This window comes from Bombina bombina, chromosome 6 (genome assembly GCF_027579735.1).
Source record: "Bombina bombina isolate aBomBom1 chromosome 6, aBomBom1.pri, whole genome shotgun sequence".
Classification (NCBI taxonomy): Eukaryota; Metazoa; Chordata; class Amphibia; order Anura; family Bombinatoridae; genus Bombina; species Bombina bombina.
Window position 1 is genome coordinate 814,529,044 of NC_069504.1, and position 14,538 is coordinate 814,543,581.

The 14,538-nt window shown below is 35.9% G+C and overlaps 1 protein-coding gene across 1 annotated transcript in view; it reads right to left on the reverse strand.

Moving 5' to 3' along the window:
- The window catches only part of LOC128664645 (afadin- and alpha-actinin-binding protein-like), a 72,579-nt gene extending 59,439 nt beyond the window's left edge, over positions 1-13,140 (reverse strand). The window contains exons 1-2 of the mRNA XM_053719459.1: positions 12,994-13,140; positions 8,644-8,773 (exon numbers count right to left, since the gene is read on the reverse strand). Of these exons, the coding sequence (XP_053575434.1) occupies positions 8,644-8,773; positions 12,994-13,140 (277 nt within the window). The remainder of the gene's footprint in view (positions 1-8,643; positions 8,774-12,993) is intronic.
- Positions 13,141-14,538: the final 1,398 nt, after the last annotated feature.

Here is a 14,538-nt window from a genome sequence, read left to right on the forward strand (position 1 = left end):
CTTTATCTGTCTTACTACACAAAAGACTGGCAGCTGTGCCAGATGTTCAAGCATTTGTTCAGGCTCTGGTTAGGATCAAGCCTGTTTACAGACCTTTGACTCCTCCCTGGAGTCTAAATCTAGTTCTTTCAGTTCTTCAAGGGGTTCCGTTTGAACCCTTACATTCCATAGATATTAAGTTACTATCTTGGAAAGTTTTGTTTTTGGTTGCAATTTCTTCTGCTAGAAGAGTTTCAGAATTATCTGCTCTGCAGTGTTCTCCTCCTTATCTGGTGTTCCATGCAGATAAGGTGGTTTTGCGTACTAAGCCTGGTTTTCTTCCTAAAGTTGTTTCTAACAAAAATATTAACCAGGAGATAGTTGTACCTTCTTTGTGTCCGAATCCAGTTTCAAAGAAGGAACGTTTGTTACACAATTTGGACGTTGTCCGTGCTCTAAAGTTCTATTTAGAGGCTACTAAAGATTTCAGACAAACATCTTCCTTGTTTGTTGTTTATTCTGGTAAAAGGAGAGGTCAAAAAGCGACTTCTACCTCTCTTTCCTTTTGGCTTAAAAGCATCATCCGATTGGCTTATGAGACTGCCGGACGGCAGCCTCCTGAAAGAATCACAGCTCACTCCACTAGGGCTGTGGCTTCCACATGGGCCTTCAAGAACGAGGCTTCTGTTGACCAGATATGTAAGGCAGCGACTTGGTCTTCACTGCACACTTTTGCCAAATTTTACAAATTTGATACTTTTGCTTCTTCGGAGGCTATTTTTGGGAGAAAGGTTTTGCAAGCTGTGGTTCATCCGTGTCCTAAAGCTTTGGTATTGGTTCCCACAAGTAAGGATGACGCCGTGGACCGGACACACCAATGTTGGAGAAAACAGAATTTATGCTTACCTGATAAATTACTTTCTCCAACGGTGTGTCCGGTCCACGGCCCGCCCTGGTTTTTTAATCAGGTCTGATGAATTATTTTCTCTAACTACAGTCACCACGGTATCATATGGTTTCTCCTATATATATTTCCTCCTGTCCGTCGGTCGAATGACTGGGGTGGGCGGAGCCTAGGAGGGATCATGTGACCAGCTTTGCTGGGACTCTTTGCCATTTCCTGTTGGGGAAGAGAATATCCCACAAGTAAGGATGACGCCGTGGACCGGACACACCGTTGGAGAAAGTAATTTATCAGGTAAGCATAAATTCTGTTTTCCCCTTCCAATGCTCTGCACATAGCAGAATATGTTCTATGTATTTTTAAATAGATATTTATATATACACATACACACACGCACATATACACAGGTATAAATATAGTTTTGTTTTAAAAAAAAACATATGTAGAAATATTTATTTATGAATAAATAGAACATATTCCGTTATGTTAAGAACATTGGAATAGGAAATATTCATATTTTCCTGTCGGGTTAGCGCAATTGCGAAAATGGTATAGTTTTTTTTTTTTCCCCCATTGACTTCTATTGGGGAATGCGAAAAAAATAAGAGATTTTCAAATATCAACTTTAAGCGCTATTTGGGTAACTATTAGAATTTTCGTGATGGGAAAAAAAACAAAAAAACAAAACTGTGCCACTTGTAATCTAACCCTAACGGGAAAAAACATAATTTATTTAAGAACTTACCTGATAAATTCTTTTATATTGGCAAGAGTCCATGAGCTAGTGACGTATGTGATATACAATCCTACCAGGAGGGGCAAAGTTTCCCAAACCTCAAATGCCTATAAATACACCCCTCACCACACCCACAATTCAGTTCAAATAGCCAAGTAGTGGAGTGATAAAATAAGGAGTAAAAAAGCATACAAGAGGAACTGGAAATAAAATTGTGCTTTTATACAAAAAAACACCACCAAAAAGGGTGGGCCTCATGGACTCTGGTCAATATGAAAGAAATGAATCAGGTAAGTTCTTACATAAATTATGTTTTCTTTTGTGTAATTGGCAAGAGTCCATGAGCTAGTGACGTATGGGATAGAAATAACCAAGATGTGGAAGACCACAGAAGAGTCACTAGAAAGGGAGGGATAAAATAAAAACTAATTTCCGCTGAAAAAATTAAATCCACACAAAAATAAGTCCCTCATAAATTGAAGGAAAAAAAAAAAAAAACTTAAAACATAAGCAGAAGAATCAAACTGAAACCACTGCCTGAAAAACTTTTCTACCAAAAACTGCTTCAAAAGAAGCAAATACAACAGAATGGTAACATTTAGTAAATGAATGCAAAGAAAACCAAGTTGCTGCTTTGCAAAACTAAACAACCAAAGCTTCATTCTTAAAAAGCCAAGAAGTGACTACTGAACTAGTAGAATGAGCAGTAATTCTCTGAAGTGAAGACTGTCCCGCCTCCAAATAAAAAAAAAAAAAAGCTTTAACCAAGATGGCAAAGAAATGGTAGAAATTTTCTGACCTTCCTAGGACCAGAAAAATCAACAAATAGACTAGAAGTCTTCCTGAAACCTATAGTAGCTTCAACATAATATTTCAAAGCTCTTAGGATATCCAAAGAATGTAAAGATCTCTAAAAAGAATTCTTAGGATTAGGACATAAGGAACCACAATCTCCCTACTAATGTTGTTAGAATACACAACCTTAGGAAGAAATGTAAACGAAGTCCGCTAAACAGTCTTATCCTGATGAAAAATCAGAAAAGGAAACTGACAAGAGAGCAGACAATTCAGAAAACTAACTGAAGAGATAGTCTAAAAATGAACAATACCTTCCAAGAAAATAGTCTAATATTCAAAGTATGCATAGGCTCAAACCGAAGAGCCTGTATAGCCTTAAAAAAACAAAACCGTAAATATCAGGAAGAATAGTAATCTTTTCTTATAAAAAGAAACAGAAAAGGCAAAGATGTGTCTCTAAAATACTTAGACAAATCGTAAACCAAACCATCCTGAATTAACTGAAAAATTCCAGGAATTTTAAGAGAATGCCATGAGAATTTATGAGAACACTATAAAATATAGGATTTATCAAACCTTATAATGAATTTTCTTTAAAAACAGACTTATAGCCTGCAACATAGTGATAAAACACTGAGTCAGAGAGCCTCTGTGACTAAACACCAAACTAGTTCCATACCTTCAAATTAGAAATCCTGATGGAAAAAAATATCCCCTAAAATAAGAGGGCTAGCAAAAGAAAAAGTGGCCAAGGATGGCAACTGGACATCCAAACAAGATCCACATACCAAACTTAAGAGGCCATGCTGATGCTATCAGACACATGAGACTATTCCAGAATGATCTTGAAGAACACCATTGGAAGAAAAAAAACTGAGGCGAAAGGATGTAACCAGGTTGCAAAAACCAATACACCGCTAAAGTATTCACCATTTCCATCTGAGGATCCCTAGTCCTGAAAAGGTACCTGGGAAATTGATAGAACACATCTGTATAAAAAGGTACCACTCTCCCAGATGTAAAGACTGATGGTTGAGATAATCCATCTCCCAAATGTCTAAACCTGAGATATAAATTGTAAAGATTAGACAGGAGAGGAAAACCACCTAAGAACGTATTCAAGATACTTGACTGCTAAGGAACTGTGAGTCCCTATTAAATGATTGACATATGCCACAATTGTGACATTGTCTGTCTGAAAGAAAAAATCTCTCCTAATAGAAGATAAGCCTGAAAAGAGTTCTGAAATAGCACAGAGTTCAAATATTGATTGGAAACCTCACCTCTTGAAGTTTCCAAACCCCTTGTGCTGTCAAAGACCCTCAGACAGCTTCCCAACCTGCAAGACTTGCATCCATTAAGAATACAGTCCAGGAAGGACGAACAAAAGGAGACCCCCTGAATAAAACGATGATAGACTTATCATCAAAAAACAGATAATAGTGTTAGGATTTAAAAATATCAACTGTGATATCTGAAAACAAACCTTGTATCATAGACTCAGTATTCAAAACAAAAAGATCTCAGAAGAAAAACGAGCAAAGGGAACCATGCCCGATGCTGCAGTTATGAGACTTAAAACTTTCATGCATATAGCCACTGAAAGAAATTAACCAGTCTAAGTATAACAGACTAATGCCAAATACAATTGACTTTTGTCCGAAAGACAAAGACATGCACACAGAATCCATCTAAAACCCCCAAAATAAGTGACCCTTGTCTGAGGAATCACGAAACGCTTAGGTAAATTAAATCCAACTATGTTTTGAAGAAACAAAACAGTTGATTCATAAGAGTCCAAAAAAGAAAGATCCACATATATGAATACTGCTCTTTCATAAGTATGTATTGGGTACGTAAGCGCGTCTAATTACCCATAAGAAACTTAACACTGCTCATTTAATTGACCTTGGAGAATTAAAGGCTGAATGGACCTCGCCAGGCATCTAATCTGCAATCCTTAGGTTGCTACAGGGCTCAGGCACAGTACATTAGTATGATGAGCTATCTGCCCATCTTAATAAAAGAAAAGATTAAGCTAATACCAAAATACCATCCAAATAAGGAAGCACCACCATACCTTACTGCCTGAAGACAGAAGAAAGGCAACAGGAACCTATGAAAAGATTCATAAAGCTGTCGCTAAACCAAATGGAAAAGTGACAAATTGGTAAAGCTTATCTAAGAAAGAAATCTCAGAATCCACAAGTGGACTGAATGAACATATAAAATGAGGATAAACATCCTGAAAAATTAGTGGACATGAAATGACCTTAAAAAAAGGCATAATAGTCCTTATAATTGCCAACATAAAAGTTGAAAACAATATAAAAAGTCTTCAGATCCAAAAAATGTACTGAATAAACCGTTCTTTGGGACAAAGAATAGAAATGAATAGAAACTCTGTTCCTGCAAAAACTGGCATAATCACTCCTGAAAATAAATCAGAGTGTACTGAGAAAGAAGATTCTTCCCATAGATTTTTAACTGATCCAAAAACAATTCAATCTGCCCCCCGCCAGAAAGACTGGATAGAGAACCGCACATTCATGCAGTCTAATAAACTAGTAAATATATAGCGTATTTCTCCCAAAAAGGATACAAAACGCTTTTTCAGTGCTTATACCCGTAATAAACGAAATTAGCAGCTGAGAAAAAAAAAGAAGTTATTATTACCCAAATAAATGGCATACAATAAATTGACCTCAAAAGGCCAAAGGGCTGTAATGACCCTGCCAGAATATGAATCTGAGACCCTTGGATCTAGAGCAATATTTGTAGTCAGGACATTCACCAACTGATCTACATCACTGGACTTAAAGTAGGGCAGAAAAATTCTAGACCTCCAACAATAGTGGAAAAATAGAAATCAGATAAATTATCATTCTATCAAGATAGAGATAATAAAATATATTCTAAATCATAATAGATACAGTTAACATAATTAAATGATTACTTCTGAAGTAAATAAACAGAGTTACATACTTGAGAATCTGAAACTGCTTATACTAACTGTTCAACAAAGGTTGAGAAAACAGCAATGTCAGCCACAGATAAAGCTGAGCTAAAATATAAACAGTACATGAATATGCTCTACCAAGGTTATATTAAAAAATTCTAAAGAATCCTGAAAATAAGTACCAATTTCCATAGAAATAGTAGTACAGTCCCAAGAGGGAATCAGGATAAACATTCTCTAGAATGTAATACAAATAGTATATTGCATAGGAAAAAACCTCAAGAGCAAAAAAAAATAAATCTTAAAATCCAGTCTTGGAAAGGATTAATAACAGTTAATAGGAGGACTCTGAAAAGGTATAAATAATAAATATTTCCTTAATAAAGAACATAAAAAAAATGTTCAAAAGAAAAATGAGAATTTATAACAAACTGTCTGATACAGGATATTTAAGACAAAGAAACCTTCACCAGTATAATAACTAAAGTATGCTGTCGGTCAGAACAAAAATTGATTACATTTTAACAATTTTTAAAAGACCTTGTAAGTTTATTTAAAGGCATAATAGCAGTCATAACCTTATGATATAAGCAACAAGATGTAATGTTTGCAAAATAAATCAAGTACAAGAACTGAATATGTAAAAAACAGCAAATGTCATTATACATGTAGAACATAGCTTTTCATAAAACATAAAAAACACATGCCACATAATTGAACAGTTTAATAATAAAAAGAACACACTTAGCTTTGTAGAATTGTGTACATGGGCATCAGTTTCTACAGTAATATCAGAGTCAGGATCAGAATGAAACATCTTGCAAAATTTAACAGAAAAAGAAAAAGATTAGGCAAAATATTCAATGTCCACAATGTAAAAGTTTTAGTAAAGAAAAGGAGAAGCAGGCATAATAGTTTTTTAAAAAAAAAATGAAAACAGCGAGCAATTGAGGGAGAGGGGTAAAAATGACAATTTTTGCGCCAAGAATGACGCACAACACAAAAAATGAATTAAATTTTTTTGGCGCAAAACTATCACCAGATAAAGACACAATTCGCGTCAAACGCAATTTCGCGCTAAAACAACTAGTGTCAAAGACACCAGAAAGAATGAAACTTGCGTCATCACTGGCGCAATTTTGCGCCAAGAATGACGCAATAAAAAACAGCATTTTGCACCCTCGCGAGCCTAGATTTGCCCACAAAAAAAGAAAGTCAAATTGAAAAAAACTGAACCCTAGGTAAGAAAAAAGTTTAAATAAACTTCCCAAACATGGATTCCTATACTGAAACTGTTTAGACTGCAAAAGGGGAAATACACATAGACCTGACTCATGGCAAATAAGTAAATACATATATTTAAAACTTTATATTAATACATAGAGCGCCAAACCATAGCGGAGAGTGTCTTAAATAACAATATGTACTTACCGAAAGACACCCATCCACATATAGATAGCCAAACCAGTACTGAAAACTATCAGCAGAGGTAATGGTATATAGGAGAATATTGTCGATCTGAAAAGGGAGGTAGGAGATGAATCTCTACGACCGATAACGGAGAACCCTTGAAAAGATTTCCCGCAAGGAAAACCATAAAATCAAAAGGCGATACTCCCTTCACATTCCTCTGACAAACACTGTACTCAGAGGAATTGGGCTTCAATATGCTGAGAAGTGATTATCATAGAAGAAAAATCAAGCACAAACTTACTTCACCACCTCCACAGGGAGGCAAAGTTTGTAAAACTGAATTGTGGGTGTGGTGAGGGGTGTATTTATAAGCATTTGAGGTTTGGGAAACTTTGCCCCTCCTGGTAGGATTGTATATCCCATACGTCACTAGCTCATGGACTCTTTCCAATTACATGAAAGAAATATTTAAGAGGCATGAAACTTTGTTAGGATCCAAATTCAGAAGTAGGAAGCTGCTTGTGGCATTTAGCACTTTTTCTGAGCTGGTTTTTTTTGTGTGAATGTTCAATACACTAAAATCTGTGCAAATCATAATCTTCGTGTGTTGCACTTTTAAAAGAATAGATCCAACTCCAAAAAGTTTTCTTTTGTGATTTTTTTTTAATAGTTTCCAATTTACTTCTATTATCAAAATGTGATTAATTCTTGTGGCATTCTTTGTTGAAGAGATATCTAGCTATACGGTATGCATATGTCTGGATCAATACATGGTATATAGTAGTACAGAAAAATGCACACTCCTAAACATACCTACTGCTTTTCAACAAAGAATACCAAGAGAATGAATAACATTTGATAATGTAAACAGGAAAGTTGCTTAAAATTGCATACTAAATCTGAATCAAGAAAATCCATTTAAAATATTACTGACAAAAAAGGGTAGGGTGGGAAGGGCTGAAATATCTCTAGAGGCTGACTCTTTAGGGTCGATTTATCAAGCTGCGGTGGACAGAGGCGCAATATGCACCCCTGTCCGCCACAGCTTGCTTCTGGCAGACTGAATTCCACTGCCTGAATTCAGCATTGCAAAAGAACGCAATTTTGCGCTCTTGTGCAACGCCGCCCCCTACCGGCGCAAAGTCAATCACACGAGGGCAAGAGCCGTCAATCTCCCCGGTCGGACGAGACTGGGGAGATTGAAATTCAACTCGTAAGAGGTGGAGAAAGGTTAGGGAAACAGCGGCCTGATGACCGCTGCTTGTTAAATACGGACTGCAGGTTCCCTTGTGAGAACCTGCAGTCGTAGGGTGTCGTAGGCTGGCGAATGCCTTTGATAAATTGACCCCTTTATACTTTCATTTCCATGAACACTTAGGTAGTATAGAATAAATCAATAATGTACAAAAAAAAAAAAGGTATTAAAACGTTATTGCATTTAATATTTTAAATATATTAGAAGCTTGTGCAAAGTCTCTGGTGTTAAAGGGACATGACACCCACATTTTTTCTTTTATGATTTAGAAAGAGAATGCAATTTTAAACATCTTTCTAATTTACTTATATTATCTAATTTGTTTTATTCTCTTGATATTATTTGCTGAAAAGCATATCTAGATATGCTCAGTAGCTGCTGATTGGTTGCTGCACATAGAAGCCTCGTGTGATTGGCTCACCATGTGCATTGCTTTTTCTTCAACTAAGGATATCTAAAAAATGAAACAAAATAAATAATGAAAGTAAATTGTAATGTTTAAATTTCTATTCTCTATCTGAATCATGAAAGAAAGATTTTGTGTTTAGTGGCCCTTTAAGTATAAAAAAATATATTTTTTATTTATTTTCGTAGATTACCTTGAACCTCTAGAGACTCCACCAACTGTTTTAATGTGCTCCATTGTTTTTTCAGGCTATTGATGAAACCAGTATCTGCACCACGTGACGTCTTCATACGCCCTCCACGTTTACCAATGCCTGGAGGATCCTGGGAAAATATAGTGTGTAGTTATAGTAGAGAATGTTTCAGAAAGTTTTCTTGCACAATGAGGCCACACAAACTACTGTATGGAGGTGTTAAATAACACAGAATAGCCTCAGAATACTTGCTCTGTGAAGTTACTCTGGAGAATATGTCCCCTTTCCAAGCAGAACTTAAAGTGCCATAAAACATGTTGAGATCTGTGCATATCCTAAAAGGGCTTATTAAGTAAAAATAGTTTGCATAAAAAAAAAAAAAAGTTTAAAAATTGCTGGCAAATATTTTAAAATAATTTTCAAAAATAAGCAGAATTAGTCTGATCCACCCCCCTTAGTGTTTAGCATCAGAAACACATGCATTGTATTTCAATTGAGTTCACAGCAACTTATTTGCTTCTAGGCATGCTCCAGCAGATAATGTGTGTTAAAGTCTGCATTCTACCAAATCAAAGCTAGATAGAGCTACAGTCATAGAAGGAATTGCATGTGTGGTGGTGGGGGGGGGGGCAGGGGTGAGGAGATAGAGCTGTACAATTTGGAAACTTAAAGGGACAGTCCAGGACCGTCTTTAACACAGGGCAAAAGGGGCAGCTGCCCTGGGCCCAGTCTCTGTTGAGGGGCCCAAGAGTCCTAAAAAAAAAAAAAAATTTTTTTTTTTTTTTAATGGTTCATACCAGACTGCTGATGTGACATGGGGAACACACACATTCAGTCCTAATACTGTCACAGTCAAAAGTACTCTGTTTATATTTTTTTTAAAAACTGTGCCAGACCGTGCCGGTGTCATGTGACATGCCAAGCTAGTGCCATGTGCTGTTTTAGATGTGCACTGTGCAGCACTGAATGCAAAGCCCTAACTCGGCATCCAGCCATTTCCCACTGCATCAGAAAAGGTCCTACTGGGGTTACCACTGTTACCAGGTAACTGCTCTGGTGGTGGGGATTGTTTCTGGGTAGGGCTGACTGTAGGCGCATGCAGCAGAAAGCTGGAGCGGCAGGCACATGAGGATTTGAGCATCTGTGCAGCTGCATACACTGCTCTCTTCAGTCTTGAGGCTGTGTGACTCATCTCACACTGTATCCATGCAGCCTTGGACAGACAGCATCATGTCTACTGGTCCCCTTAGCCCTGCTCTTTCTGCTGTGGCCCTAAGATCAACTAACTGAAGTTTGTTAGGGGAACAGTGCTTTGTAGAAAGGTGTCAGTGGGAAGAATAAGTGAGTGCACACACGCCCCTCCCCATGCAGCATTGTCTAGTTCAGGGTGAGAGGGAACTTGTTCCTAGCAAAGAAGCTACATGTGCTGGTGTGGCTGATGTATAGCGTCATGCTGATACTTCACACATTAATGTAAGGTTTATTTTTATAGTTTTTATTTTCTCTCTGTCTCAGATTTTACAGCTTCCCATAGTAGTTCTGCTGTTTCAGTCAGTAAACTTATATTTGTCTGCACCTCCATGCTTCCTCCTTTACCTTGCTTTGCTCCTGTTGGCTGCCCTAAATCTCTTTAACCAGCTAACCTCACACCAGAATCACATTTAAAAGAATATTAAATGAATCCACAGTGGAGGAATTTATATATGTATTTACTTATTAGTTCTGCTTAGGTCCAGTTTCACATATTGCAATTTTTTTAATTTTTTTTAAATTTTTTATTTATTTAAATGATTAGCCCAGCAGTGGATGATCCACCGCTGGGCTAATAAAAAAAAAATTGATTTAGTTGTTTTTTGGGATGTTGGGGTGGAGAGCGAAATTGCATGGGGTGGGGGGGGGGGGCCTAAGAAAATTTTTGCCCCGGGTCCAATCAATATTAAAGACGGCCCTGGGACAGTCTACACAAGAATTTTTATTGTTTTAAAAGATAGATAATCCCTTTATTACCCATTTCCCAGTTTTGCATAACCAACACAGTTATAATAATATACTTTTAACCTCTGATTATCTTGTATCTAAACCTCTGCAAACTGCCCCTTTTTTCAGCTCTTTTGACAGACTTGCAGTCTAGCCAATCAGTGCCAGCTCCCAGATTACTTCACGTGCACAAGCACAGTGTTATCTATATGAAATATGTGAACTAACACCCACTAGTGGTGAAAAACTGTTAAAATGCAATCTGAAAGAGGTGGGCTTCAAGGTCTAAGAAATTAGCATATGAACCTCCTAGGTTAAGCTTTCAACTAAGAATACCAAGAGAACAAAGCAAAATTGGTGATAAAAGTAAATTGGAAAATTGTTTAAAATTACATGCTCTCTGAATCATGAAAGTTTATTTTGGCCTAGACTGTCCCTTTAAAAGAAAGGGTTAATGGCGAGGCACTGCAGTATAAATTCGCAGGTAAAGTAATTAAAGTACATATTATATTTTGTCTCTATCCCAACTTGTTTTATGTCCATTTAAAGAAAAGCAACAGAAAACTACAATTTATACTGCTAAGTACTTAGTGAGGAATATTACTAAATCACAAATGCATTGTGATTGTTGAGCTTTAACATGCTGGGTCTCTTGCATTGCTCTTCAAAAATAAAGATGTATGTCTGGTTAATGCCGTGTGTGGATTATGAACAATAAAGATTAAAACCAAAAATGCTCTGATGTGATATATGTAGGCAACAATGAAATAATAAAATGCTCTTAACTCTGCAAAGAGGATTAAATACATAGTTAAAGTTATTTGAAGAGCAGCAATGTACTACTGGGAGTTGGCAGAACACATCTGGTGATGAGCCAACAAGAGGCATATATGTGTAGCCACCAATCACTTGCTAGCTCCCAGTAGTGTTTTGTTGCTCCTGAGCCTACTCAGATATGCTTCTAACAAGGAATACTAAGAGAACAAAGTAAATTTGTTAAAAAAAGAAAAATTAAACTAACTTAAAATCATGTGATTTATCTGAACATTGAAAGCATATATTTGACTAATGCCAAGAGATTATATTTTAACATCAGAGTGGGAGACTCAACATACTAAAGATTTCTGCAACAGTGAAAAATAAACAAACAAACATCTTTTTAAAGAGAAAATGCAGAAAGAGTGAGCAAATTAATTAAAACGTTAGAATAAAAAAACCATCATGATTCAGAAAGAGTATACAATTTCAAACAACTTTCCAATGTATTTCTAGTATCAATTTGCTTTGCTCTCTTTCTATCTTTTGTTGAAGAGTAGGCTCAGGAGCTGCAGTGACAAGAGGCATATGCACAGTCACCAATCTAAGTACATTGCTGCTCCAGAGCCCACCTGGCTATACTGTTCAACAAAGGATAGCAAGAGAATAAAGCAAATTTGATAAAATGCATACATTTTTAAATTCTTTTTTGTTGTTTAACAATTGCATGCTCTCTCTGAATCAAAGCTTAATTTTGTCTTTATTGTTCCTTTAAATTATTGTATACAACCTGTGTACAGCACCTTGTTATAATGTGATACAGGGGTGACTGCAATCCCCTCAATCTTCTGTTTATGCAATCCACAGCACCAACATACGTCAAATGGTATTTATTTAAACATATTTCATAGGTACAAAACTACAAGCAATTTTTATGAATAAGTTCCCTTAATCATGCTGCAAATGTTTTATTTTACACTATACAAAATTAAAATGAATTAAAGAGATTTTATAAGCACAATGCACAGAGTTTTTCTAATTAGTAAACCTTTTGAAAACCCTGGTGGGTATTTTTAAAGTGACAGTCAAGTCAAAATTAAACTTTCATAATACAGATAGAACACACTATTTCAAACAACTTTCCAATTCACTTCCCATTATCTAAATAGGCACAGTCAATCTATACACACTTTGAGGCCACAGCTCCTACTGAGCATGTGCATGATTCACATTATAAACTTATGCATTTTGTGATTGGCTGATGGCGGTCACATGATGCATTAGGAAGGAAATTGTAACTAAATGCACTACTCAAAGCAATAACTGGGAAGTATATTGCATTTTTTAACCATACCAAGGATACAGAAATTGAGCTTTTGCCTCAGATTAAAATCTGAGTTTAATATCATTTTAAGTGGTGAAAATGCAACATTTTAGAGGTGTATAAACTGTACAAGGCACAGATATTTTTCCTTAAAAAAAAAAAAAAAAATCTGAAACATTTTAATCAAGTCTCAAAGTATGTAACATTAGCTATTACCTTTCATACATATTATGCAGCAGCTAAATAGTTGCAAACAGAAACCCTTGGACACATACCCCATGATCAATCCTCACCTCCACTGTTTCTCTGCTTGGAGCAATCCCATGTCTGTTAAGAATGACCTGCACCTCTTTTTTCAAATATTCATGGAATTTTTTCAACTCTGAATTCTCACCAAGTTCACGGAATTGTCGGTCCTGAGTCCCTGATGACCGATACATATTCTCCTGTCACTGCAGACAAAACAAAACACACAAGTATCCTAGTATCCTTGCTACAGAATTCATTACTTCCCTTTGTAAATGATTCAAATAAGGTGTAATAAAAATAAAAATCTAAATTTACTTCCATTATAAAAGGTACTTCATTCCCTTGGTATTTTGTGTTAACTGGTAAGCAGGCTCAGTAGCATGCACGTGTTTAGAGCACTACATGACAGCAGTTTTGGCAAAATGTTTATAATGTTATATAAACAGTATGCAAGGGAACTAGATGGTAGCAGTGTTTTCATAAACTACTACTATACTGTGCTCAACAACACACGTGCACTCTACCTAGGTATGCTCTTTAACAAAGAATACCATGATAACAAAGCACATTTGATAATATAAACAGAATGGAAACTTTTTTTCAAACTGTCAGAAACATGAAAGAAAAAATTAGGCTTAGTTTTTCATGCCCTTTTAGCAAAACAAAAAATTTGGTTATTGCTTCTGCAAAAATAACCAAGCTTTTAAATGCCTTGGGTTTGGCATCTTATTACAATAACCCAGCTAATGACAGCTTTATTGTATTTAAATTGTTTTTTTTTGTAGTAACACAGACCCAACACCTTATTCAATATATCACTTAAGCAGCTCTCTAAAGCCGTTCTTGTTTATATCATTATAGGAATATAACTATATGTATAACTTATATTGCACCTTACCACTCTGTTTGAGGAACTTCAGAAAATAGTGACTTTAAAATATTTTCTACAAATACTAAAAACAACAGATAAACCTCCACAATCCATAAACCTTTTTTAAACCAGCACTTCCCTGCTAGCAAGTCCTATATGCACTCTCCTAATTACCTTGCTCATCCTGGCTGATCACATGTGAAATTTTTTTAACCCTTGCTGTGCTTAATTAAATTTGAACATTCCAGAATACAAATATTCCTGTGTAATTAAAGAGACTAGTCCTATCCTACACTAGTGGGAGCTGCTGCTAATTGGTGCCTGCACACATTTATCTCTTGTGATTGGCTAACTAGATGTGTTCAGCTAGCTGCCAGTAGGGCAAATGTGTTTTTTTTTCAGCAAAGGATAACAAGAGAATGAAGCAAATTTGATAATAGAAGTAAATTGGAAAGTTGTTTAAAATTGTATGTTCTATCCAAATCATGAAAGAAATTGTGGGGATACTTTAATGGGCACTGGCATGTTAAAACATAGGTTTATGTTCTCTTACACTGAGGACAATTAGGAACAGATAATAGTGTTAAAGGGACACTTAACCCAAATTTTTTCTTTCATGATTCAGATAGAGCATGCAATTTTAAGCCACTTTCTAATTTATTCCTATTATCAATTTTTCTTTGTTCTCTTGCTATCTTTATTTTAAAAAGAAGACATC